The sequence below is a fragment of the Sycon ciliatum genome, chromosome 3 (assembly GCF_964019385.1).
Source record: "Sycon ciliatum chromosome 3, ocSycCili1.1, whole genome shotgun sequence".
Classification (NCBI taxonomy): domain Eukaryota; kingdom Metazoa; phylum Porifera; class Calcarea; order Leucosolenida; family Sycettidae; genus Sycon; species Sycon ciliatum.
Window position 1 is genome coordinate 25750254 of NC_088645.1, and position 25440 is coordinate 25775693.

General features: G+C 48.4%; 1 protein-coding gene and 3 non-coding genes across 18 annotated transcripts in view; all 4 read right to left on the reverse strand.

Moving 5' to 3' along the window:
• LOC135811911 (AT-rich interactive domain-containing protein 1A-like) overlaps positions 1–25440 on the reverse strand; it is a 67832-nt gene that overhangs the window by 2104 nt on the left and 40288 nt on the right. For 4 of the 15 annotated variants that reach the window (XM_065325169.1, XM_065325170.1, XM_065325161.1 and 1 more), the window contains 14 exons: positions 17155–17295; positions 12309–12374; positions 11650–11715; positions 10733–10765; positions 10113–10184; positions 9246–9353; positions 8741–8875; positions 8271–8378; positions 6386–6520; positions 5724–5807; positions 5172–5237; positions 4990–5016; positions 3670–3765; positions 2341–2397 (listed from right to left, as the gene is read on the reverse strand). In XM_065325169.1, the coding sequence (XP_065181241.1) occupies positions 2341–2397; positions 3670–3765; positions 4990–5016; positions 5172–5237; positions 5724–5807; positions 6386–6520; positions 8271–8378; positions 8741–8875; positions 9246–9353; positions 10113–10184; positions 10733–10765; positions 11650–11715; positions 12309–12374; positions 17155–17295 (1194 nt within the window). The remainder of the gene's footprint in view (positions 1–2340; positions 2398–3669; positions 3766–4989; positions 5017–5171; positions 5238–5723; positions 5808–6385; positions 6521–8270; positions 8379–8740; positions 8876–9245; positions 9354–10112; positions 10185–10732; positions 10766–11649; positions 11716–12308; positions 12375–17154; positions 17296–25440) is intronic. The other 11 variants (XM_065325167.1, XM_065325168.1, XM_065325166.1 and 8 more) reach the window with 10 other exon arrangements.
• On the reverse strand, positions 18510–18582 carry Trnav-cac (transfer RNA valine (anticodon CAC)). Its single transcript has one exon. It is a non-coding gene; the product is annotated as a tRNA-Val (tRNA).
• Trnav-cac (transfer RNA valine (anticodon CAC)) lies at positions 20797–20869 on the reverse strand. The gene has a single exon. It is a non-coding gene; the product is annotated as a tRNA-Val (tRNA).
• Positions 22203–22275, reverse strand: Trnav-cac (transfer RNA valine (anticodon CAC)). The gene has a single exon. It is a non-coding gene; the product is annotated as a tRNA-Val (tRNA).

Sequence of the window (25440 nt, forward strand, 5' to 3'; positions counted from 1 at the left end):
TCACCTCTGATCAAGCAGTCAAACGCGACATCACCTCTGATCAAGCAGTCAAATACGACATCACCTCTGATCAAGCAGTCAAGCGCGACATCACCTCTGATCAAGCAGTCAAATACATCACCTCTGATCAAGCAGTCAAACACGACATGGTGTGCGCATCACCTCTGATCACAGAGTCAAAGTCTGTGCAAGAACCGGTCATGTAGATATTTAGGAATTGGTTTGTTTGTTCGCCTGCTTTACTGGGCAGCACTGAAGTACAGTTATGTTCACCACCACCGCCACCGACACAGATCTTCTTACGGAGTGTATGGGATACCCCTTGGTCACATGACGTGGCTGATCTTTACTGTGCAGCACTGAAGTACACCTATTCACCTCCACCGATCTTCTTATGGAGTGTAGGGGGATACCCCTTGGTCACATGACGTGGCTGATCTTTACTGTGCAGCACTGAAGTACACCTACTCACCACCACTGATCTTCTTATGGAGTGTAGGGGATACCCCTTGGTCACATGACATGGCTGATCTTTACTGTGCAGCACTGAAGTACACCTACTCACCACCACTGATCTTCTTATGGAGTGTAGGGGATACCCCTGGGTCACATGACGTGGCTGATCTTCACTGTGCAGCACTGAAGTACACCTACTCACCACCACTGATCTTCTTATGGAGTGTAGGGGATACCCCTTGGTCACATGACGTGGCTGATCTTTACTGGAGACGTGTCACCTGGTTTGCCAGTCTCTCTTTGCACATGCGACATGCCACCATGAATGCATGTGACTTGCCGACTTGTCGCTCTGTATACGTATGTTTGACCTACATTGTACTATGCTGCCACTCTTCACGTAAAGGGGCCATTGGCTGAGGTTCAACTTCCGGCCAGGAGAACACATTGTAAATCTCCGCTTTCCTTCACGTTTGAATTTGGGCTGGAATACGTTAGATAGTTGTTCTTGTTCTCAATCACATAATCGCAATCGCTATCTTTTCTACGTATCCACGACTGGCTCGGTTATTATCAAGAGCACATAACCCCTCAGAGTGTGCATTGCCTGATTCAGCTCTGCATAGGGTCATGGTCGAGCGTAATCGGATCTTTGCGTCATAATACCGTACACATCTGAGGGAACCCGGGGAGGCGTGGGTACTCTTGGATCAAAAACAACGGTGCCCTGCCTCAAGACCGGCCCTGCGCTGGTGTGGAGTGTACGCATGACATCAGAAGATCCGATTACGCTCGACCAAGACCCTATGCAGAGCTGGATCAGGCATTGCACACTCTGGGGGGTTATGTACTCTTGTTATTATTATTATACATAAAGATGTGCTGTGTGGAACAACAGGAGTGTTAGAAAGCATAGCACCCAGTCAATCCTCGGTAGTGTAGTGTAAAAAATAAAATATAAAAAATATGGAAAGGAAAAGGACATAGGGATACGAGTTAAGAGTAACTCTCCATCACTGTAACTGGATACTATATACAGTCTTAACTCGTATCCATATGTCCTTTTCCTTTCCACATTTATTTATGGCTCAACATCCGAGTTTCAAATAAAAAATAAATAAAGTATAGTGGTAAGTATCTCCGCCTGTCATGCGGAAGACCCGGGTTCATCAGACAGCATATGACCAAGACTAACAATCACTAGGATATATACGGAGAAGGGGAGAAGGGGGCAAAGGTGATGGAGGTACATTAGATATAAATGGAATGCACCATTCCCTTTATATCTAATATTATTTATTTTTTTGGAAGTGAAGTGAACTTATGCAGCGAAGAGACCGTAGTTGGAGAGTTTGAAGTGAGGTACCCTGTAATATGCTGTTTACAACAACACAAAAAGGCTGCAGACTTGGGAGTTGGTTGTGTTGTGCAAAACTTGTAACAGACTCAGCATTGGCTGTGCTCACACGGGTAACGATCAACCCAGATGATCACCGTCTGACCAGCTACTGGAAGACCAGATATTTTCAAAAGTTAACGATCTCCGGGCTTTTGTGGGTTAACGAGGTGCAATTCTAACGAATTCTGTCTCAAAACTGGCAAACGACTGTACATGTACATATCGTTTAGTACATAACGACTTCAAATGTTAACGGATTTTTTAAATTCGTTAAATCGTTAGAATGAAATGTTCGTTCATCAGCCCAGATGATCACAGTCTGCCCAGCTAACGTTACTGCATTGCCTGGCCCAAAGCCAGTGCAACACATCAGTGGGGACCGGCAGCGAACCCACTAGAGTCTAGACGCACACGTACGCACACACACACACCACACACACACCACACACGCGCGCACACGTACACGTACACACACGCAAACTCACGCTGGATTAGGTGCCATGCCGCGGAGATTCTGCGCCTGGTTGGGGCTGATGTGACCACTATGGAACAACACACACGTACACACACGTACACATGCACAGGGCGTCAGCTTGATTGTTTGGACAATCGAGGTCGGACAGTCAACGTGCAAATAATTGGATAAGCAACATATTCGGATAAGCAAGGTATGGCTGCATTATACTCAGCGAAGAACTCATTTTATTGGTCCATTAATTCGCAGATTTTATCCCTCCACAGATATTCCTCACTTCTTTGTATTGGCTATTTTCATTATGTGCCATGAAGTGCAGACAGTAAATAAATAAATAAAATAAATATACTCCAATTTCAGAAATTTCCGGTGCTCAAAATTTTCGGTATGAGAGCAAAAGGCCTGGTTAGAGGTGAACAGAAATTTTAGGTGCAGCGAACCAATTCCCTATTGGATTATGTCTTTTAGTGTTTGTTTGGTTTATTGAAATTTTAGGTATGAAACAGATGCACCGAAAGTACCGAAAATAAAAGTACACCGAAAATGTGTGAGCTTACCGGCAGTACTCGATGTGAGTCACTCTCGGCGTTGTGCCATTGTTACTTTAGCTCCTGGATTTCTCTCGCTGTAACTTTGCTACTACAATTGCTAGTACTCATTTAATAGCTTGTGGGTCGGTGGCACAGTGCATACAGCATACGCCTCTCTCTCTCTCCTTCTTCCTAAACTCACTACTTGTGGGAGGGAGTAGTAAACTACCGATATTTTACTACTCATTCACACGCGCATTTGTATGTTTCAAGTTCCTTCCAGATTTCCTTGTCCTTTGTGGCTTTCGTTTTCAGATAATTTTAGTTCGAGTGACGTTTACTTTCAACTCGAAAAGAAAAATTACTTCAGCCTAGGTATAATTACAGTATTGTTGGCCGCCGAAGAACTGGGGGGGGTCAGCCTCCTAGCCTAGACCGTTCATATTTTCATGCACTAGTCTGTGTGCAGTTAAGTCACCGCGTATACTGTATACATTGATATGCTGTGCTTGATGAAAGTCTAGCGTGGCAGCTCTCCGACGCTCTCCGTTCTTCAGTGCCCGACAGTACTGTAGGAAAGGTGCCTGCTCTCCACACCGGAGCTCACGCTTTTCCCCCGGACTCGACTTGACACTTGACTGACTCACGACTCAGCCATCCAGAGGACGCGAGCAGTCCATTGAGCTTTCGACAAAAGCGCGAGCTCCGGTGTGGGGAGCAAACACCTTTGCTATGAAACCATCGCCGAAGTCGCTACCACTACTTCGTACTGTGTGTACTTGCGAATTCAAATGAAGAATGCAACTCACGGAATATGCATGAATCTTTCAGCTGCAGCTTCTCCAGCATCATGCAAGGGAACAGGTGCTGGTCCGTAGCACTCATACTCCTCAAACTGTAGAGCTCTGATGGCAGAGAACAGAAGGCGGAAAGAGCAGAAGACGCGAGCTCCAGTAATCGAAGTGCACAATGTCACGTTTGTGAATGTGTCGAACGATCAGCTTTTCCTCAAAATGTCACGGGTTTTCACGAAACGAGATGCAAAAACCACAGTACGTTGCAATGCTATGGCCGCAATGCCCACAGCCCAGCACTGCAAGTGTGGAGCCATATGAAATGCCAGGCATGGACACCGGCGTGCATCACTCGTTTCTTGTAAAACAATGTGCTGTGTTCTTATGTGATGGCATTCACCTAACTGTCGCCTGTCTCGCGTGCACGTGTAATATGAACATGCATGATTTGTGTCTTTTCCGTCTTCTTGTTCATCCATGTTTCGACCAGTTACCGTTTTAGTCACGTCCAAAACCTACCACGCTAGTCGCAGTAAATATCAACTGTAGCAAACATATAATTGTCTACTTTTCCTTTGTGTTTTGCATTCCGGGCACGGAATGGCCGTGATTCCGTATCACGTTGCTCATCGCAGAAGCAGAACTACTTCCTATCTGTCGTGGGGCTGAGACATGCAGACTTTTAAGATGCAAACTAATATTGACACTGTCGATCACATCAACGTGCTTGCTCATCATATGGCAGAAGTGAAATTGTGCATAGCACTAAAGGCTAGGATCCAGAAGAGATCATTCAACAGCTCCATATGAAAATACGGGTACGAGACGAGCACAAGTTAAATACTTGATCGTTTTCTAGGGCTGAGGGCTCGTAAAAACGCTGCCGAAAACCTCGTATTGAACGGTGTACACCTCTCAATTTGTCAGCTGCTCCGATGTGAGTTGTATTTCGCACTCTTTCCGTCACATAGTGATACAAGACTCGTTTCATTGTAGCAACGATTTGGTACCATATCTCCGAGACTACCAGTGTGTCCTTTTCAGTGCCAAGATACAACAAATACTCAAGTCAAAGAGGGGATGAAAAGCATTCGAAGGTGGGTGCACTAAAAAAGGAGGGGGGGGGGGAGGGGGGGGGGGGAGGAGAGGAAACTGAACCACTGCTATCACAATACCTGAGCCCTGTCATAGCACAGCCATAGAAGTATTGCAGTGAGTGAATCGAAATAAAGGAGTACAGCAGCAGCAGCAACAACAACAACAACATCGACGACGACGACAACATCCATAGCAGCCTGAGGTTAGCCATCGTGAGAATAATGATTTATAACTTACTCGGCCATGGCGGCGTCTGGATGTTTCCTAAAATGGACAAAGATAAGCAAAAGCACCATAGAGAAAAATGAACACAGAAAGACAGACAGACAGTCAAGCAGACAGATAGATATACACGCACGCACAAATGCTAGTTAGCGTGGGAGGTCAACAACAACACCTTCTCTTCCCGGCCAACTCACACTGACGCCGCTCGACTGCTGGCTTGTGGTGTTGGTGGCTGTTCACGCAATGAAGGAACTCCGCTTCTGAAGAAACAAGACACAGGAAAAGCGGCACTGTTGACTCATACAGACAGAGAAGCAGTGCCTGAAATTTTTGTTACTGTCAGTGCAGAGCTTGGCCCAAGAAGCTAAGCAAGCAGATCAGTGACATTGCAGTGTAGTAGTCATGATCACTGTGGCTCACAAAGAGTAATCGTGATCACTGTGGCTCATCACGTGACACATTCTCACAACCCGAACCCAGGACATAGGGCACATCTGGACAAGACTAGACACAACCGGGTGCCAGCCGACCAGCCAGCCAGCCAGCCAACCAGCCATCAGTCACCTCTACCCATAGTTAACAACGAGCAACTAGCAAGTGTAGATCCACAGAATTGCATGCCACTATCATGTTGTGAAAGAAAAGCCGTCGTCATAAGTGTAGAAAGGCAGAGCTGTCAAGTTGTTCAGAGTCTGCCAGCACCCGGCAGTTCTGTATGCATAGAGAACATGAAATGTGTTACATACCTCTCCTGCAGTGCGCTATACCTCTCTGGCTGTTGTAGACTTCCGTAAGGTTGCAATGCAGGGCCAGCCGTATTGTCACCATACCTGGGCATAATGAGAAAGAAAGAAAGAGAGAGAGAGAGAGAGAGAGAGAGAGAGATAGAGAGAGAGATAGATAGATAGAGAGAGAGAGAGAGAGAGATAGAGAGAGAGAGAGAGAGAGAGAGAGAGAGAGAGAGAGAGAGAGAGAGAGAGAGAGAGAGAGAGAGAGAGAGAGAGAGGGTGAACGGCATCTAGACAGTCTAGTACACAGCTAGAAGAGACGCATACCAGAAAAGGGCCCACTCTGTTTAAATATCTTGTCCCTGGTGACACAATAGCCTTAAAACGACACAGAACATTTGTGATGCGTCCGAACTGCGTCTGTGGCATCCGAGCCCTCTTCGCACATTGGATGCATCCGAACCCAGGCGGATAGCTCGTGTTTAGTCAGGGTAGTCTGGTCATTACACCAGCAAATGGCCGTCAAATGTACTAAATAGTCAAAATAGCGGATATGAGGTTGCCGCCGGTGGTACATGGCTCGCACATCACAGATGTGCGAGCCACGTACCCGGAGCCCTCTGGGCACACTGGATGCATCCTTTTGATGATAGATAAATTGTACGCCATCCTATACACACCTGTTGGGAGTGCGGCGTCCTGCTGTCTGGGCTGGCACCGCTGCTGCCATTGCCATGGCTCCAACGCTTGGTGAAGCACCACGAGACGGGGTACGAACGCCATCGTTCACTTCGCCATACAGGCTGTACGGGGAGCTGCAGAGTGAACACAAAGTGAGCAACACCGAAGGAAGATCTTTGCTTGTATCAAGCTCTCGCAACTTTTCCTTATTCAGGGTTCGCACCAAGTCATGAAAATATTATTCAAGGGTTTTCAAGGGCCCCAAACCCCATTTTTTCAAGGACATTCAAGGACATTAGTTGGTGGGCTAACCGTTGGTTGGCCACTCTCATGTTGCAAAGTTCAAGGACACCCAAGGTCCGGGAGACAAAAACTTGACTCATAATTATTACCCAATCGAGCAGCGTTAACGTATCTATCAACAATATTCATAAAATACAGGAATCTGGATCCAAAATAACTAGTCCTTATTTCCGCACTTGCGCTCGCTGCAGGCAAAGCTTTTCGCTATGTCGCTGTCCGGAAACATCCTGCAGAACAGTTTTGAAACTCCCACGCTGGAACGGTACGAGTAGTGGCATGTCACTACTTTCAATATCCAAAGAATCTCCGCTTGGAGGCAATCATTCCGGGTCACTCCGAGTGTCGACGCAGCAGCAGATTCGGTGGCACTACATGTTATTGCAGGTCCCGCAGTAGTACTACATGTACTACTAGCCGACGATGTCGACGTGGCGACTGGAACAGATGCTGCTATCGTTGCTGAGTCTGACGGAGACGGCTGGGTGGAAACGAAGAACTGGTTCACGGAGACCACGTTCTGCTCCGCCAGGTCTTTGTGCTTGCCGCCTTTCGCGTGGCTTCGAAGGGCTGACTCGCCCATCGCGGCAATATCGACCACCTTTTTGCAAAGAGTGCATTTGGCTTGTCGCTTGTTGCCGGGGACAGACGCCAACCATCTACGAAACTCGGTCTTCTGTAGCCATTGCTCCTGAAAAACACACTTGCCACCTGGCATGATTGCAAAATGCTTCACTACGGCACTACTTACTATTATGACAGGCAAAACCATGCGCCCCACAAAGTCCTCCGAGAATGAAATGATGAAGAAGAAAGTGGCGATGATCGACGGTCAAAGTCCGACTCGACTCCCACTTTTGTAGCGAAAAGTTGGTTTAGTTCGCCGTTGCGACACACGTTCTCTGCACATGTACTAGCTGCTACTCAGTACTACCAAGAGTGGATCCACTCTTGGTACTAGATCTACGGACTACGGTACCGGTTACGGGTACCCAGCAGTGCGCGTAGACCTACTACATGAACGTGAGTAGATCTACCGCATTCAAACCCAAATTCAAGGAAAAACACACTTTTTTCAAAAATTCAAGCACCCACACGAAAATTCAAGGATATTCAAGCACTTTCAAATCCGGCTTTGACATTCAAGGACTTTCAAGGAATTCAAGGAGTGGTGCGAACCCTGTTATTTTTTTCTTTTTTCTACAAAATCCACATATCTCCAGACACTGGGGTGAATGATGGAGTGTGGTGGTGGGGCCCATTAAGCTCCGCCGACCAGAGGTCTCGGCTTCATAGCTCTATTCGCCTGTGTGTGTGTGTGTGTGTGTGTGTGTGTGTGTGTGTGTGTGTGTGTGTGTGTGTGTGTGTGTGTGTGTGTGTGTGTGTGTGTATGTGTGTGTCTCTCTCTCTCTGTCTCTCTGTCTCTCTGTCTCTCCCTCCCTCCCTCTTTCTCTGGTATACGTACACTCTACACCCTACATACATACACACATGAGCATGCGGCACTGTCATCTACACAAAGACAAGTTCAACTCTAGATGGGCGGATACATGCAAATCAAAAGCACACAGGCTGGTGACATACTCTGATACGGACTTGTTCTGGTTCATGTCTTGCAGTGCGTCATACACTGCTGGCAGGTGAAGACTTCCGTAAGCTTCTGCTGGAGGGGCAGCCGCATTGTTCTCCGGTCTGGTCGTGACAAGAACAGCATGTCCAAAACATGAACCATGAATGCGCCCCTGATGTCACGTATAAAGGCTAGGCTTATTGCTGTAGAGGCCAATATCAGGGCTAGGCTTCTATTCAAACTAGGCATTCTATGTATGTGTATGTCAACACGAAAACCAGGCGTATGTGCCGCCAGTGCATCTTGAGTATCAAGCTTGTATTCAAAACAGGCTGCTATACAAGGCAGGCTATTATACAAGACACTGCGGCACTCATGGGGATCTGAAGCGTCCGTGCACACCTAACACCTAAAAAAATGCCCTCTGGGCACACTGGATGCATCCTTTTGATGATAGATAAATTGTACGCCATCCTATACACACCTGTTGGGAGTGCAGCGTCCTGCTGTCTGGGCTGGCACCGCTGCTGCCATTGCCATGGCTCCAACGCTTGGTGAAGCACCACGAGACGGGGTACGAACGCCATCGTTCACTTCGCCATACAGGCTGTAGGGGGAGCTGCAGTGTGAACACAAAGTGAGCAACACCGAAGGAAGATCTTTGCTTGTATCAAGCTCTCGCAATTTTTCCTAATCCGCCTGTGTGTGTGTGTGTGTGTGTGTGTGTGTGTGTGTGTGTGTGTGTGTGTGTGTGTGTGTGTGTGTGTGTGTGTGTGTGTGTGTGTGTGTGTGTGTGTGTCTCTCTCTCTCTCTGTCTCTGTCTCTCTGTCTCTGTCTCTCCCTCCCTCCCTCTTTCTCTGGTATACGTACACTCTACACCCTACATACATACACACATGAGCATGCGGCACTGTCATCTACACAAAGACAAGTTCAACTCTAGATGGGCGGATACATGCAAATCAAAAGCACACAGGCTGGTGACATACTCTGATACGGACTTGTTCTGGTTCATGTCTTGCAGTGCGTCATACACTGCTGGCAGGTGAAGACTTCCGTAAGCTTCTACTGGAGGGGCAGCCGCATTGTTCTCCGGTCTGGTCGTGACAAGAACAGCATGTCCAAAACATGAACCATGAATGCACCCCTGATGTCACGTATAAAGGCTAGGCTTATTGCTGTAGAGGCCAATATCAGGGCTAGGCTTCTATTCAAACTAGGCATTCTATGTATGTGTATGTCAACACGAAAACCAGGCGTATGTGCCGCCAGTGCATCTTGAGTATCAAGCTTGTATTCAAAACAGGCTGCTATACAAGGCAGGCTATTATACAAGACACTGCGGCACTCATGGGGATCTGAAGCGTCCGTGCACACCTAACAATTTGGATATCTTTCGCACGGCTATCAGTTCGATGTGCTTGTAAAGTGCTGCACATAATTATATCATATCCACCGGCCAGTGTCGTTACTCTTTGGCTTGCCACATGCATGGTGCACAGCCATTAGGCCTAACTCCAGCGCATACTGCAGCTGAAACTGGTCCAGCAAAATGTAGCACAAAGGCACAATCATACTATTCATACGATGATTTTGCATCTCCTGTTTGCAATCAATTCATTGTTGGCTATTAAAAAAAAGTGTCCTGACCAAGCTCCGGCCAAAGCAGAAGCAGCAGGATAGGCTACTACACGTCTGTATGATCTGTAGGCAATACACCATGACACGGTGATGATCATACCAGTAGCTGACATGGCACTGCGAACGCAGTTCTGTTGTACGGACAAGCCGGCCTGGACAGTGAAGACACGGACAGGCGATCTCTACAGCGTACGCTGAACAGACATTGTACTTACGTGCGCGCTGTCAAGTAGCCACTCACGGAAACGCCGTCGGCATTCGAGCCGCAGCGGCTCAGGTGAGAGTAGCTGAAACAGGCAGGCACAAAACACAATCGACAATACACAGTGCACAGTGGCAGAGCATCAATCATACAGGCTGAGCGCGGATGTGAACACAGCCGACTCCTGATATAACGAACACCATTGTACAGGAGAATTAGTTCTTTATAGCCAAAGTTCGTTTTGCACAGAACTGCACTCACACTATACAAGCAGCAAGGCATGGCTGGAGTGTACTTGGTTCACATGCCGCCCTACAAGGTGTGGTGCACCGCGCACACTTGACTCACTTGATCGGCTTTCATCGAGCAGCACTGTAAATCGTTTTTTTTTTACCTGGACGCTGTCTTCAAGGACAGATATAAATACTCTTCTCTAGCAAATGATCTGTACTCCATCATCAGCTTACATAAATATAGCTATAAATATAGCAAGTGCTACATTAGTGCAAATTTAACTCGGTTACTGAGCCAATAAATATAATCAAAATAGAAAAAATCACATGAATAGTGGATGGTTGCTTCATAACTCGTTTCCATGTGATTTCTTCTATTTTAGCTACATTAGTGCCTTACGTTTCCTGTGGGTTAAGTCCGCTGTTGTTGTCACTGACAGGTATCATCCAAATATACAGGTACAGCCGAAAGAAACCACGGCAAACAAACACACACATGCACACACACATACACACACACACCAACACGCACGCATGGACACAACTACAGATTATGGGCAATAAGATAACCGACGAGCAGGAGCTCAAGAGCAATGGTCAAATCCGGGGGGGGGGGGGGGGGGTGCTTACTCGGTATATTGTGCACCCGCTCTCGATTTCCAGTTGTGTTTGCAGGCTAATAACGTTATCCCTGTGAGCCAACCTGATTCTGTCGATCAGGCGTACCGGGTAAAGTTAGAACGTATGGCACGGGCGGTCTTGTGTGAAAGCCTCACGGGCATCGCGGCTTTCAGGTTGCAATCCCTGTCCGACGCCCGGGGGGGGGGGGGAGGGATTGCGAAATCCTGACTTAAATTGCATGCATGTGTATACTGTACTAGAGTGAGCAAGACCTGTAACTGCTTCTCAGCCGATCAAAATCGGATTCCAAAAGAGGTGTCCCAAATTGCTTTCCAACAAAAAAATCGGTGACGAATACCATATTATTCTCCGGAGTATAAGCCGCACCCAGATTTTTCAGTCACGAAATACAGACATCTACCCTGTATTTGGGCACCCTGTAAGGGCCGATTTCCACTACGGTCCCGTGAGTGCCGTGCCGTGAGTACCCATGGTGATTTGCTCACGTGAGGGGCAGTTTTGGTGCGAGTTCATTCCGTGGCTCCTGCCGTACCGCGCCGTGGACATTCCGGTGTCGAGGGCCTCTGGGGGGGGGTGGAAATGGCATGCCGTGGTATTCCGTGGGGTCGAATGCAGTGAGTAGTAGGTATTTTACTACTCCCTGACATGAAGTTTTTTCTTTCTTTTCATGCTTACGGTTTTCGTGGCGTTGAAGGCGGTGGGTGAGGCTGAGCAGCACTCATAAACCTTTCGGTTGCATTGCTGCAGCGGTGCACAGGAGAGAACGAATCAACACAGCATTATCACCGTCAGACTGATGTCACGACTGCAGCACTGGCTGGCCCGAGAGGAGTGAACTAAACCTGGCCTACTAACTTACTGCCATGTTCGGAAACTTCACTTCTCAACTCCAAAACGGTCTCTTCACTGCGATTCAAATGAAATTAAGATTTACATTACACCAAATTTTCGGGTCTGGTCCATCGTTTTGGAGTTGAGAAGTGAAGTTTCCTTAATGTGTAAGTGGCTGCGTTGGAGTTTGCGGAAAATTAGAAGGGTTTACTACTGTTATGTTTGGGGAAATCTGGCTGGATTGGTGAAATCTGGCTGGATTGGGGAAATCTGGCTGGATTGGGGAAATCTGGCTGGATTGGGGAAATCTGGCTGGATTGCCATCCGCTAGTACACGGCTAAACGGCATACAGTTGAACCCCGCCTAAGACGCACGCGCGCGCTAGCACCCACATCCACTCATGCACGCCCAAGCACACATAGCCCTCCCTCCCTCCCTCCCACTTCTCCTTTCCAGACACACATTGAACAAGATGACACCAGCGCACACGAGACAAACTGACCGAGGTGATCCCGATGCCAGCGCCTGATATGCCGCCGCCTGCAGATCCGTGGCTGTACCCGATCCGCTGGGAGAATCAGATTTCAGCAGCACAGAGAGTAGAAAACACCAATGGTCCGCACAAGTCGGTAGACAACACATGGACTGGCAGACAGAAATTTGAGTAGAATCCACAGATCCTCACAACATACAGGGCTCTAGCCAAAGGAGGGTAAGTTAGGAGGACGCAGCCACCCCCCCCCCCCCACACTCACTCTAATCGAGCGACCCCTGAGAAAATGTGCCCTTCCCCCCCCCCCCCCACTCATTTGTCGATTTTTCAGGCAATTCAATGAAAACGCAGTGGCTAGTCGCAAACAGAGTGTTCATAAAGGCGCACTCGTATGGGTGAAGTCGGCGATTCGCTCCCACACATTGCATTTTGCAGGGCAAGACAATTTTGGAAAATGGAAAAAATGGGTTCCGGAGCACCCGTCTCCCCTGCCCGCCCCCCCCCCCCCCACTATTTGGACCTGGCTAAAACCCTGACATACAAGCAATGCTGGACTACTTGAGGATTGCAAATAGCCAAACGGGTTAACCGAGGAAGCATTGTCTAGAAAAAATGTCACTACTCGTGCTCTTCAGGGTGCTGGGTCGAATGGTCTTGGTCCGATGAAGCTGAGACGCTTCCTTCCTCCTTTATTCCCAATAGTACTCGCGCACTTTCACCAAAACTGGCTGACTGCGCCCTACTAGACGGGGATTTGTATGGAAAATGTCACTAAAAGCGCCATTTCGTTCTTATAAAAGTACGTATGACCGCGATTGGCCCATACGTTGTAGTCTTTCGGATGCCGAGTTGACTGTTTTTGGTCCGAGAAGACGGCGATGCAGCGTTCAGCTCTTATTCCCAATCGAACACCAGGGTTCTAGCCAAAGGGGGGTAGGGGGGCGCCGTGCCCCCTACTCCATTTGCGCCCCCCCCCCCCCCCCCCGTGAAATAGTGCCGCCCCTTCTCATTTTCCGATTTTTGTGTTTTTTTTTCACGCCATTCAACGAAAATACAGTCGATAGTCACTACTAGAGGGTTCATCAAGGCACATTTGTGAGGGGTGAAGTCGGGGGTTCACCCCGTATGTTACATTTTGCATGGCAAGACAATTTTGGACAATGGAAAAAATGGGTCATGGGGTAACTTTTCCCATGCCCGCCCCCCTACTATTTTGACCTGGCTAGAACACTGGAACACGGTTGAGAAAGCGGTCATGTGCCGATCCGTACACTAGTCACCTGATCACCATGCCTGCGGGCTACAACTCACAGCCTGTTAGCGCGCATTCCTGTCACTCCAGTTGAGCCTCGGTGTGAAGGTTGTAGCCTACAGCCTACAGCATTTCATACGTAGTGTCCATACCGCTGAAGTAGAGTTTTTTTTTTAAAGAAAAGACAAGTAAAGGAAGAAAGAGAGGTAGAGAGTAGTCTTCTTCAAGGTTTTTTCTTAGTTCGGTTTTGGAATTCTGTGGCCATGAGGCGGAGGCCCGAGTAGATTACAAGGCGCTGAATCGTACGTCAACCGCCGATTGCCTTCCAAGTGCACGTCGAACTCTATCCCCTGGAGAAGAGGACGGCGTGTATAGCGCCAGCTATCTGCTTGACAAGCGACGTCACTTCTGGTCCGAGTTCTGTACAGCCGATCATCTCGCGCAGTGCCTACGTGTACACATGTACATGCTGCACGCGAGGCATGGATCCACAAAGGAAAGTCTTCAATGGATCCACAAAGGAAAGTCTTCAATGGATCCACAAAGGAAAGTCTTCAATGGATCCACAAAGGAAAGTCTTCAATGGATCCACAAAGGAAAGTCTTCAATGGATCCACAAAGGAAAGTCTTCAATGGATCCACAAAGGAAAGTCTTCAAGCTGCTGGTCCAACTGAACAGCTGCAGCTATGCTCAACATCTTGTAAAGTGTAATGGAAACCATCAAGGACTGAGAGGCCACATTGGCATTCAATGGGAGTAATGCTCCTCCTTGGATTCGGCATACATGGCGGACATCTTTGAGATGAAATCCTCTCCACTATCGTCCATTTCATATGTACCGGCATTCACTGGGAGGAATGCTCCTTCTTGGATTCGGCATACACGGCAGACATCTTTGAGATGAAATCCTCTGCAGTATCGTCCATTTCATATGTACCGGCACTCACTGGGAGGAATGCTCCTTCTTGGATTCGGCATACATGGCGGACATCTTTGAGATGAAATCCTCTGCAGTATCGTCCATTTCATATGTACCGGCACTCACTGGGAGGAATGCTCCTTCCTGGATTCGGCATACACGGCGGACATCTTCGAGATGAAATCCTCTACAGTGTCGTCCACTTCATATGCAGTATCCATAATGTAGACATTAATGATGGAGACGAAACTTGGTTGAACTACACACTACTGCACTAGTAGTGTGGAATGCGGGATCATGGCAGATTAGCAAATATACTAATCGAACGAGGAGCTAATCCCAAGTTGCAGATCCCCCGGGGAGGATGGAGTCCGCTTCACATGGCAGCCTACAGGAACCATACCAGCGTTGTCAAGGTGATGCTGTCACATGACAATGACGGTGTCACCTTGGATACTGCACTGCTTACCAATAACGGAAAACAGTACTGAGTACAGAGTCAGTACTCTCACAACAGTCAGTAGCAGCTCGCCTAGGCCGAGCGCCTGGACTTGTAAAAATTAATTTTGTAAGTCTTCAATCATGTTTGCATGTACGCGCTATCCAGCCATGTGGCGTGAACAGATTGCTTGACGTGAAAGGTAGCGAGTCGTACGCGGACGTGTCTGACACATGAAACGAAAAGATTTTTTTGGCGGGTAGTCAGCAAAAAATTAAGTGACGGTCCCTTTAGTCCTTCGCGTCACATGACAGTGACGGTGTCACCTTGGATACTGCACTGCTTACCAATAACGGAAAACAGTGCTAGACATTGCAAAAGATCGGAAGCATGAGGGATGTGTGAAATTGTCCCTTTAGTCCTTCGCGTCACATGACAGTGACGGTGTCACCTTGGATACTGCACTGCTTACCAATAACGGAAAACAGTGCTAGACATTGCAAAAGATCGGAAGCATGAGGGATGTGTGAAATTGTCCCTTTAGTCCTTCGCGTCACATGACAGTGACGGTGTCACCTTGGATACTGCACTGCTTACCAATAACGGAAAACAGTGCTAGACATTGCAAAAGATCGGAAGCATGAGGGATGTGTGAAATTGTCCCTTTAGTCCTTCGCGTCACATGACAGTGACGGTGTCACCTTGGATACTGCACTGCTTACCAATAACGGAAAACAGTGCTAGACATTGCAAAAGATCGGAAGCATGAGGGATGTGTGAAATTGCTGCTGGAACACGAGAGTGACAAGTCTCCATGCATGCAGACAGACAGCCTTCAAATTCTCACCCTAACTTGTGGCAGCCGTCCTTTACTAGCCGCGGTCGCCCGCCATGCTCACGATGTTCCCTGGTGCACCCAGGTGTCCATGCCCGGTGCCCCTTTCGACCAGGGCTTCCGTCCGTCGGCGCTGGGAGGGGAGTCACACTACAGTCCAGCACGCCAACCCATCTTGATTCTTGGGAAGAAAGACCTGCTGCAATTTCACCGAGGACCAGTGCAACAACTCTTTCTGCTGCCGTGCCTGCGTGCGCCTCCAACGCAGTGGAAAGCACTCAGAAGCCGAATGCGGTAGGGATCAGCGCACCTCCTCAGTGCCTGCTCTGTAAGCACTCCGTGGACACCCCCGTCAACGCTTGCCGATTAGCCCGGCTCCTAACCCTTCATTCTGATCGCTCCTTCTCTCAACTCTGCATGTAGTCCGTGGGCACTTTGTGCTTTTTCATGCCATTCAAAGAAAATGTTTCCCTGCCAGCCCCCCCCCCCCCCCCCTCCCCATCCCTATAATTTTTACCTGGCAAGAACCCCCTGCTGGCGCATGTACAGGTTTCCCGTACGCACGGCAGGGCTTGCCGTCTTTTCCAGTTTCCATGCCTGCGGACAGCTTTCAAATTCTGCCCCATCCTCCTCATCCCATGTCTCACTCTTACACTATACTCAACATCACCTAATTCTCAGTCAATATCCCAATTCTCTTTCACTACAGTACCGTCGGGCACCGAAGAACGGAGTGCCAAAGAGCGACCAGGCTAGAACTCCATCAAGCACCGCATACCAATGTATATACGGTGACTCAACCGCGCATGACAACAGAGTAGTAATACCGTAAAATTCCGCAAATAAGCCCACCCTAAATAACGCCCATGTCCGATAATAAGCCCAGTTTTAGGCGGTGTACACGTCAAGTCCGTTTTAGCGCCCATGCCCGAAATAAGCCCAGGGCGTAAAGTGGACTCAAAATGACCAGCGCGCGAGCGTGCGTTCGCGTACAAACTGTAGAACAGTTGTAGATCGAGTGCGTGCCATCCAACTGCACGCAGCACAGTGCAGAACTCAACACTGTCACGGCGCGCGAGGACAGCGATGTTCCGTTGGAATGTAGCAAACTGCCAAAAAATGTAGCAAAACATGTCGCCTGCCAACTAGTGGGTTGCTGATAGATTGATCTTCTGCAGATTGCGTCCGAAATAACGCCCATGCCCTAAAATAAGCCCATGCCCAAATATACGCCCGGTTTTTGACGCTCTGCAAAGTATACGCCCGGGGCTTATTAACGGAATTTTACGGTATTTCCACTGAAACTCACCCAAAGGGTGCCCCGAGAAATAAAGTGCCTGTAATTTCGGGGTCCGGATAACCGCGATATGAGAGTACTTAGAAAAACTCTCTGGTTTGCGATGACTTACTGTTGACCATGGCTGCGGTTGAATGTGTCGCGCGAAGGCTTGCTGTAGGATGGTTTCTGTGCGGCGGTCTGGCCTGATAGACCGGGCGTAGGGACGATGACAGTTGCTGATGATACGAGATGTGTGGGCTGGGTTGTGCTACTGCAATACACACACGCACGCACGCACACACATGCGCGCGCACGCACACGCGCACACACACGCACACACAAGGAGCAGAACTAGTCTTCAAGTTGACTTTTTAAAGAACCTTTATCACTCTGAAGAAGACAATCATCGGAACGGTAAATATGAATCCGTATCATCATCAACAGGTGTAGTTTTGCTCCTGCTGTGTGGTCCGGCTATCTACCGTTGCATTAGAGCATAGCAGAGGTTTACCACATATCTGATATGCAAAAAAACAACGTCAAATGTAAAACATCAACAATCCCTCTGGGCGTCCTCTCGCGGAAGGTTTCAAAATTTAGAGACCAAATCATCGCATTTCGATGCTGCAAATAGTGTGTGGTGTGTGTATGTGTGTTTGGGGGGGGGGGGGGAGCAAAAGTACAGTCAAGACTCCTATACATGGGGGGGGGGCAGAAGTCCTAAAAGTGGGGGGGGGGGGGCAAAAGTACACAGTCAAGACTCCTAAACATGGGGGGGGGCAAAATTTCACGGTCAAGACTCCTAAACGTGGGGGGGGGCAAAAGTACGCAGTCAAGACTCCTAAACAGGGGGGGGGGGGGGGGGGATGTTCACGTTCAAGACTCCTAAACGTGTCTGTGTGGGGGGGGGGGGGGGGGTACGCAGTCAAAGACTCCTAAACAGGGGGCGGGGAGTACCCACTCAAGACTCCTAAACGCAGGGGGGGGGGGGGGGGCAACATTACGTCGTCAAGACTCCTCGTAAGTAAACATGGGGGACAAAGTTCACAGTCAAGACTCCTAAACGTGGGGGGGGGGGGGGGGGGAGGAAACAGTCAAGACTCCTATACATGGGGGGGGGGGGGGGGCAAAAGTACACAGTCAAGACTCCTAAACATGGGGGGGGGGACAAAAGTACGCAGTCAAGACTCCTAAACAGGGGGGGGGGGCAAAGGTTCACGGTCAAGACTCCTAAACGTGGGGGGGGGGGATGTTCACGTTCAAGACTCCTAAACGTGGAGGGGGGGGGGGGGGGGCAAAAGTACGCAGTCAAAGACTCCTAAACAGGGGGTGGGGGGGAGTACACACTCAAGACTCCTAAACGCAGGTGGGGGGGGGGGGGGGGGGGGCAGAAGGAGTAAGCAATAAAAAAAAACCCTAAACGTGAGGGGAGGGGGCAAACGAGAAGCTGTGTGTGCTTGCTTACATGAAAAAAAGGTTAAAAAATGTTTCCGCTCGGGTTCGAACCGAGGACCTTGTGCGTGTGAAGCACACGTGATAACCACTACACTACGGAAACACCCACATGCAATCAAGGTACCAGTTGTTCTGCACATACATACAGCTTGATACTTGGGGAAGGTTGGGCACATGTAGTACGTGCTCACTTTGTATGTGAGGCCATGTTCCTATGTCGTGTAAAGTGTGTCCGCCTGTTGCTGCGCTACAAGAGACATTTCGAACTTTACAAAGAAGTCGGAACGAGGACTTGCTTTTGGAGTAGGCATGCATCTCAATTTCATGCCATGCGATCATCACTAGTAAAAATCAATAAGAATAAAAAATTAAATTAAATAAATCACGTGAGTTTTTCCCTGATGATCGATCGTATGTCGTGATGCCTAGGTTGCCAGCACAACCTCATTTTGACCTCGTTGTAGAGAACCTCCGCTCGTTGTGGTATCAGGCACTGTCACGGTGGGCAGGCGAAGAATCACTGGCTACAGTGGGGCTTTCAGATGTGAAAGGAATTTGTACCTGATTCAAAGGTCAGTTGGTGAGCACCCTTGAAAGGTCCAGGCGCCCGTATAGCCGTGGTTGGCTATAAAAACCCTGCAATCACCACGCAAAGTGATCATTGGCTACCCCAGCCACGTATTGCTTGGAATAAAATAAATAAATGAGAGTCAGACTCTTGCATTGCTACACACCAGTACATGTACTGGCTACTAGTGCAGCCACTACTCCCCCCCCCCCCCCCCCCCCCCCCCTGCCACGTTAACATCTCTGTTCTCAGACCCCCTCCTGTGTTCACAGTTATCAACAAGAGCTGTCACCACAGTTGAACACATTAGACCCCCCCCCCCCCCCCCCCCACACACACACACATACCTATAAAAAAAACCTAAAGTGAAGTACTGGTATGGTGCGCTGGGAAATCAGCAAACACAAGGAGACAGGCATTCCTTGGATGCTGTTCGAGCCAATCTAAGAAAAAAAAAGAATCGCAATGGGGGTTCAGCTCAAGTGGGGTTTGAACCTCCAACTGCGCTTTGCATGTGGGCTTGAAGATTGCCAGAAATGAAGAAAAAAAGAAAGAAAAAAAGCATTCCGCAGGTCTCGAACCTGCAAAGTTATGCACTAAAAGCTCACGTGAATACCATTACCCTATACAGCAGGTGATTGAAAATGTGGCGGAATTTGATCTAATTTAGTATGGGCATACTTGTGGATATCGGTTTTCTTGAGGGGCTTTCACAGCAAAGGATACAGGATGCTTTGCCAGCAGGAAAGAACCAACCCAGCACAGGTGCCCTAACTGGGAAAACGGAAAGAAATGCTGGCTACATCACAGTGCCCTACAAACACACTGACTGTGTCAATCAACTCACAATGCAGAGCAGGCTTCCTAGCTTCTTTCCAACTTTTCTTCAAAACAATGATCTTCCAACACATATTACTGATCAGGATGGACAAGGTTTGAGAGACCAAACGTGATGGAAAACCCAAACTTCCACAAAATATTATTGAAAAGAAACAATGAAGGAAGCAAAACCATGTACGGATCAAGCTGAATTTGAGGGAGTGTGGAGTAGTCAAGACTCAGGCATGGGGGGGAGGAAACAGTCAAGACTCCTATACATGGGGGGGGGGGCAAAAGTACACAGTCAAGACCTAAACATGGGGGGGGGGGGAAACGTTCACGGTCAAGACTCCTAAACATGGGGGGGGGGGGGGGGGGGAGCAAAAGTACGCAGTCAAGACTCCTAAACATGGGGGGGGGGGGGGAGAGCAAAAGTACGCAGTCAAGACTCCTAAACATGGGGGGGGGGGGGAGCAAAAGTACGCAGTCAAGAAGTCCTAAACATGGGGGGGGGGGGGGGAGCAAAAGTACGCAGTCAAGACCCCTAAACATGGGAGGGGGGGGGGGGGAGCAAAAGTACGCAGTCAAGACTCCTAAACATGGGGGGGGGGGGGGGGGAGCAAAAGTACGCAGTCAAGACTCTTAAACATGGGGGGGGGAGCAAAAGTACGCAGTCAAGACTCCTAAACATGGGGGGGGGGGGGGGGGAGCAAAAGTACGCAGTCAAGACTCCTAAACAGGGGGCGAAGGAGTACACAGTCAAGACTCCTAAACGCGGGGGGGGGGGGGGGCAAAAGTACACACAGTCAATACTCCTAAACGTGGGGGGGGGGGGGGGGCAGAAGGAGTAAGCAATAAAAAAAACTCCGAAACGTGAGGGAGGGGGCAAACGAGAAGCTGTGTGTGCTTACATGAAAAAGGGTTAAAAAAAGTTTCCGCTCGGGTTCGAACCGAGGACCTTGTGCGTGTGAAGCACACGTGATAACCACTACACTACGGAAACACCCACATGCAATCAAGGTACCAGTTGTTCTGCACATACACACATACAGCTTGATACTTGGGGAAGGTTGGCAGGCGAAGAATCACTGGCTACAGCGGGGCTTTCAGATGTGAAAGGAATTTGTACCTGATTCAAAGGTCAGTTGGTGAGCACCTTTGAAAGGTCCAGGCGCCCGCATAGCCGTGGTTGGCTATAAAAACCCTGCAATCACCACGCAAAGTGATCATTGGCTACCCCAGCCATGTATTGCTTGGAATAAAATAAATAAATAAATAAATGAGAGTCAGACTCTTGCATTGCTACACACCAGTACATGTACTGGCTACTAGTAGTACATGTAGTATGCAGCCACTACTCCCCCCTACCCCCTTGCCACCATGTACTGCTTGTTCCCTCTTCCGGTACAGTAGCAGGCATGTGTCTCAAAGAGGCCATACTGATGACAAACACATGTATCCCAAAAAAAAACAATTTTGTTAACATCTCTGTCTTCAGACCCACTCTTGTGTTCACAGTTATCAACAAGAGCTGTTGAACACATTACACACACACATACCTATAAAAAAAAACCTAAAGTGAAGTACTGGTATGGTGCGCTGAGAAATTAGCAAACACAAGGAGACAGGCATTCCTTGGATGCTGTTCGAGCTAATCTAAGAAAAAAAAAGAATCGCAATGGGGGTTCAGCTCAAGTGGGGTTTGAACCTCCAACTGCGCTTTGCATGTGGGCTTGAAGATTGCCAGAAATGAAGAAAAAAAAAGAAAGAAAAAAAAGCATCCCGCAGGTCTCGAACCTGCAAAGTTATGCACTAAAAGCTCACGTGAATACCATTACCCTATACAGCAGGTGATGGAGAATGTGGCGGAATTTGATATAATCTAGTATGGGGACACTTGTGGGATATCGGTTTCTTGAGGGGCTTTCACAGAAAAAGGATAGGATGTTTTGCCAGCGGGAAGGAACCAACCCAGCACAGGTGCCCTAGCTGGGAAAACGGAAAGAAATGCTGGCTACATCACAGTGCCCTACCAGGGGGTCTCTACAAACACACTGACTGTGTCAATCAACTCACAATGCAGAGCAGATGCTCAAGCTTCTTAGCTTCTTTCCAACTTTTCTTCAAAACAATGATCTTCCAACACATATTACTGATCAGGATGGACAAGGTTTGAGAGACCAAACATGATGGAAAACTCACACTTCCACAAAAGATGATTGAAAAGAAACACAACTCTTGTCAATGAGGGAAGCAAAACCATGTAATGATCAAGCTGAATTTGAGGGAGTGTGGAGTAAATTATATAATATTGATTGCTGAAAAGAAGAAAAAAATGTTTCCGCTCGGGTTCGAACCGAGGACCTTGTGCGTGTGAAGCACACGTGATAACCACTACACTACGGAAACCCACACACAACTAGACCCAGAACGTAGCCCTGATGACAATAGCAACTTTGCCTGGTGACCGGCTTGTACAAAGCAACCCCTCCTCCCCGACAAGGTCAGGACACAAGCAAACACGTGGAATCTACGGAACAAATTTGTCTCCTGAGAGTAACATATACACTAGTATGTCAAACCTACTCAAGTCGTTATATTCTGAAAAAGTGCAACGTCTCACGCAGCTCTGCTTTCCACAAGCCGAAACACTTATACAGGGTTCACACCGTTACAATGTGCAAAAAGAAAGAAAAAAGTTTAAAAAACACCGCGGTTCCCTTAGAGACAAGGCCACTGAGATATTCGCTCTAGATCTAGTATATTAATTAGTTTACTAAAGTGTCTGAGAGACCGACAGCATTGGGTGACCAGGCGTTATACCAAGACCGCCTCCCCTGCGTGCCTCACCACCAACTAAACTGGTTAGAGACAACTATCACCTAATTGAATCCCGCAGTCCTTGTATTGATACAGATAGGGACGAAGAGAGATAGAGAGTGAGAGGCTGTTGAAGGCCTGTTACACATGGGCGGTATCACAGTTCGACTCTACGGTAAGCTGCCTTAGGGGGTGGCTTTCACGGCTTGAAGTCGAGAGCTAGAGGAGGGAACATTGCCGGTGCTAATCAAACTAGCCACCTACATTGGCCAGTGGATAATTATCGAAATATGCCTAGTTCATTTTTGGCAGGCTGAAGAACGGTCAACCCATCAAGGTACTCGGTGAGATCTGTAAAGTAGTGTTGATATCATGTACGCTCTCTCTCTCTTTTGCAGATAAGGACAAACCAATATACGCTGTCAGCATTGCTTTTCGAGGTGATCAATTTCCCTCAAGGCGGCAACAGACGTAATAATTCTGTTGTCATAATATGCCAACGAATGAGTACTGCGAATTCCGACTGTTTAGCCCCTAATAAAAGCACGTTTAGTTACCGCCAACGGACGACAGAGCGGTATTTCAGGGCCTAGAAATTAACTACCAGGGCATATCTATTAGAACAGACAGGGGAAAGTAGAGTGATATCGGACCCTAGGCCACTCCAGATACAATAATATTGGCAAGTTTATGCATAATACTCCCGCCATTCGATCTTGAGGGGCAAGTCCACTAAAACGGTACACACTGTGATACCAATCCTGCATCAAAGGTCATAAACTGTGTACGTTCATACCCACAAATGTACTACAACTGGCTGTACCTGCCAAATAGGTGACAAGTTGCCCCTCAGGAAGGTGGCGGCCATGTTTTATGCATAAACCCCATTCCAGTGAACAACAAAGAGCAAATTCATTCGAACGCGACACCCTTACAACGAAACTACGAATCACCTCCCCCCCCCCCCCCCCACTATACACAAACACTTGCGAGACGCCATCTTTACAGACACACATCGTGACGATGTCGCGCGTTTCTTCACAAGACAGGCGGGCGGCAAAGTTTGGCGTCAAGCTATAGGCTGACAGCTCTATGGTCACATGGCATGCCACTGACAGAACGGGACTTGACCAAATACGGTCCCAAAGAGCGGTGTTTGAACTTTGAACACACATGGCACACACACACACACAAACCTCATGTCGTCAACATGCCGAGTTAGCTGTCTTGCAGCAGGTGTATTTTTGGTAACAGATTCCAGCACGCACACTGCATGGCTGCCAACGCTTTTATACGCGTGTACACTTCAGAGAGGAAAGGAGAGCACGCGTGTGCGCCTGTCCACCATGTTGCTAGCGTCCAGAGGCGTCCATGCAGCCAGCAGGGATGTGTCAGAGTTGTGTCTACGCAGGCACAGCTCTCTCTCTCTCTCTCTCTCTCTCTCTCTCTCTCTCTCTCTCTCTCTCTCTCTCTCTCTCTCTCTCTCTCTCTCTCTCTCTCTCTCTCTCTCTCTCTCTCTCTCTCTCTCTCTCTAGCTCTCTCTGTCTGTGCTGTGCGTGATGACAGGCTGCAGTGACATGCAGCGTGACCACACGCTGTAGTCCAGGCCTGGCATTGTGTCACATTGCCGTGTGTGTGTGTGTGTGTGTGTGTGTGTGTGTGTGTGTGTGTGTGTGTGTGTGTGTGCACCAGTGCACACGCCATAGGCCTAACAGGGATTAGCATGATGAATGGCCTGCAAACTACACTCCCAGCCGCCCCGTGTCCTGTGTCTGCAGAATCCACCCGCAGACAGTGCACGTACATTTACATTTGAAGGGCTCCAATTCAAAACGCGATAAAGACCAAACCGGAGCTTTTGCGTTTTTTTGTCACGAAAGAATTCGTTTTCACCCACGGACGTCCAGGCTTATCTCCCCACCTACATTACACACACTGTCGTGTCTGGACTACAAGTATCAACTCTAGATGGCCACGAAAGTTTTTAAAAATACACGATAATTTGTAAACCTTTGGTCCTCTTTTTTAAAATTGTTGTTATCCTTGGCTCTCCATCTGAGTTTAATCTGCATACATGATATAATTATAGTTTGAATTGGATGAGGTCAGGCCTGGCATATCTGCAGTTTCGCCTCCTGGTATATTAGTAAGCAGACAGGCTGGACCGGTTTTCATACAAAATATGATAAACTCCGAAGGTCAGAACTGATAGCATCAGCACTGCCAAACCAGCACACAGCTATCATCTCACCCTACACCTTCGCCCATCCATTGAAACACAAAACCGCCTCAGAGTCGGAAGTCCAAAACACACTCATCGCCAAGAGCAAGTTCCTGCTTCACAATGACTGTTTCCTGGCTGATACGGTCTGTGCCCCCACTTGATCACTACACCATAGATCACTACACCATAGAACACCATAGAACAATAAGTAGATGCACGAGTCACTACGGCCAAACCCATCATCAGCAGATGGGTACATCTGCATGATGGTACAAGAGGTAGTGAACAGAGAGCCTTTCCTGAGTGCCTGGCGTTTTTATTAAAAGGCCTGTCACGCCTGCTTAGACATTGTGTCTATGACGCCAGCACATCATTAACTTCTGACATCCAATTTTCCTAGGCCCTGTGGGTACATGGTGCGTGCGTGTGTGTGTGTGTGTGTGTCTTTGCTGTTGTTGGTGTGTAATGGACATATCTCCATGCACCGTGCCTGCGCATGCAGAACACTAGCCACTGCTGCAGTGGCAAAG